The sequence below is a fragment of the Aptenodytes forsteri genome, unplaced genomic scaffold (genome assembly GCF_000699145.1).
Source record: "Aptenodytes forsteri isolate BGI_AS27 unplaced genomic scaffold, ASM69914v1 Scaffold155, whole genome shotgun sequence".
Lineage (NCBI taxonomy): Eukaryota > Metazoa > Chordata > Aves > Sphenisciformes > Spheniscidae > Aptenodytes > Aptenodytes forsteri.
The window spans coordinates 8,681,976-8,683,758 of NW_008794446.1; the positions used below are offsets into that span (position 1 = coordinate 8,681,976).

General features: G+C 53.0%; 1 protein-coding gene across 1 annotated transcript in view; it reads left to right on the plus strand.

Moving 5' to 3' along the window:
- AMER2 (APC membrane recruitment protein 2) overlaps nucleotides 1-1,208 on the plus strand; it is a 3,223-nt gene extending 2,015 nt beyond the window's left edge. The window contains exon 3 of the mRNA XM_019474849.1: nucleotides 285-1,208. Coding sequence (XP_019330394.1) covers nucleotides 285-1,165 — 881 coding nt within the window. The 3' untranslated portion in view covers nucleotides 1,166-1,208. The remainder of the gene's footprint in view (nucleotides 1-284) is intronic.
- The last annotated feature ends 575 nt before the right edge of the window (nucleotides 1,209-1,783 follow it).

Here is a 1,783-nt window from a genome sequence, read left to right on the forward strand (position 1 = left end):
CCCGGGGGAGGCCCCTGCCGCCGCTGGAAGGCGACCCGAGGAGCTCTGCCGCGAGCGACAGGACCCGGGCGCCGGAGAGGTTGGGACTGCGAAGGATGCGGCCATAACAGGTGACATTCCAATAACGACTATCCCCCCTGTTGAACCTCACTGTGATAGCGGTCAAGAGACGGCAGCCGCCCCTGACCCTTCCTCTGTTGATCCACCCTCAGAGCAATCGATTGATCGTATTTGTTTGATGTTTGCTGACGTGACTTCACTGAAAAGCTTTGACTCTCTTACAGGCTGCGGAGATATTATTGCGGACCATGAGGAGGATGTGGGCGGCGGGAGTGGCGGCTGCGAGAAGAGCGCCCCTGGGGCCGGCAAGCTGGGTGCCTCCAAGAAGCACCCCACCATGCTGGCCTACCAGGGAGGAGGGGAGGAGATGGCCAGCCCGGACCAGGTGGACGACACCTACCTGCAGGAGTTCTGGGATATGCTGTCGCAGACAGAGGAGACCCAGACAGAAGGAGGAGGAGGTGGAGGAGGGACAAAGAAGCCCGAGGGGTTGAAGGAGAACCGAGGTACCGAGGGGGCCCAGAACAGGGTGGTGGTAAAACGTGGTGGCCTCCACCAGATCCCCATTCACCTCAACCACAAAGAGGAGCAGAAGGGCAGGGAGAAGGAGCAGCATGAAGGAGTCCCAAACAGCGACGAGGGCTACTGGGATTCCACCACCCCTGGTCCCGAGGAAGATGGTTCCACAAGCATCCAGAAGGAGACCATTCCCAGGGACAGCTACAGCGGGGATGCTCTCTACGACCTCTACACCGAACCGGATGAGAACCCACCAGCGGGGCCTACGGATGAAGAGGTCACCTGTGTGCCACGCTCCAAGCCCGTGTCTCCAATAACGACCACGTGCTCACTGAAAACACCCTCAAGCACACTGAAGGACTCCAAGATACCCATCAGCATTAAACACCTTTCGTCGCATCCTGCCAGCCTGCATGGAGCAGATGCCAGTAACAGCCATCATGTCGCACACCATCACCTGGCCAAAAGCGAGATGCACAGAACAAAAATCCCCGTCTCTAAAGTACTGGTACGCCGGATCAGTAACAGGGGCTTAGCAGGGACAACAGTGAAAACTGCCATGTACCAGGACAGTGCCAAAAAGTAGTTGAATAAGAGGTGGAGACAAAGACAGACAGCGAGGTCGGTGTGTGAAAGTCTGCGTAGGAGACCACAGATAATTAATTAGTTTTGCATCACCTGAAGAAAGGCACCTAAAAGGCTTACTTCACTGTACTCCGTGGGCCTGCACTTCTGAATCCCTTCTTACTAGACTGTATGGCTGAATATAAAAAGTCGACTTCTTTTTGAGCACTTTTTTTTACATTTGTATCTTTTTTCTGCAGCACTGAACACTGGGGAGGTTCATTTTTACATGCCTTTTTGGAAGCAGGACTTGGATTATGAACCTAAATGAGCATCCTTCCTCATGCAAAGCAGTGCCATGAGTTCTTCAAGGGAACAGAGTTACAAAAGGAGCGACACGAGAGGTTCTCCAATACACTTATCTTTTAATCATTTGTGGGGGAGGAGTGGAGGGTGGGTGCCTGGCTCCGTAAATGGTGTTTGCTCTACAAGATGTTGGGAAAAATGCCAAGCAAAAACCAACCAACCTAACAGGTATTTTACCTGCTGTAGGAACGAGAGCACTGCTCAGCAGCAGACTTGATTAACTTGTGTGCGGTAGCTAAGGAGTTATGTGGACTTTTCTAACAGGAAAACATAT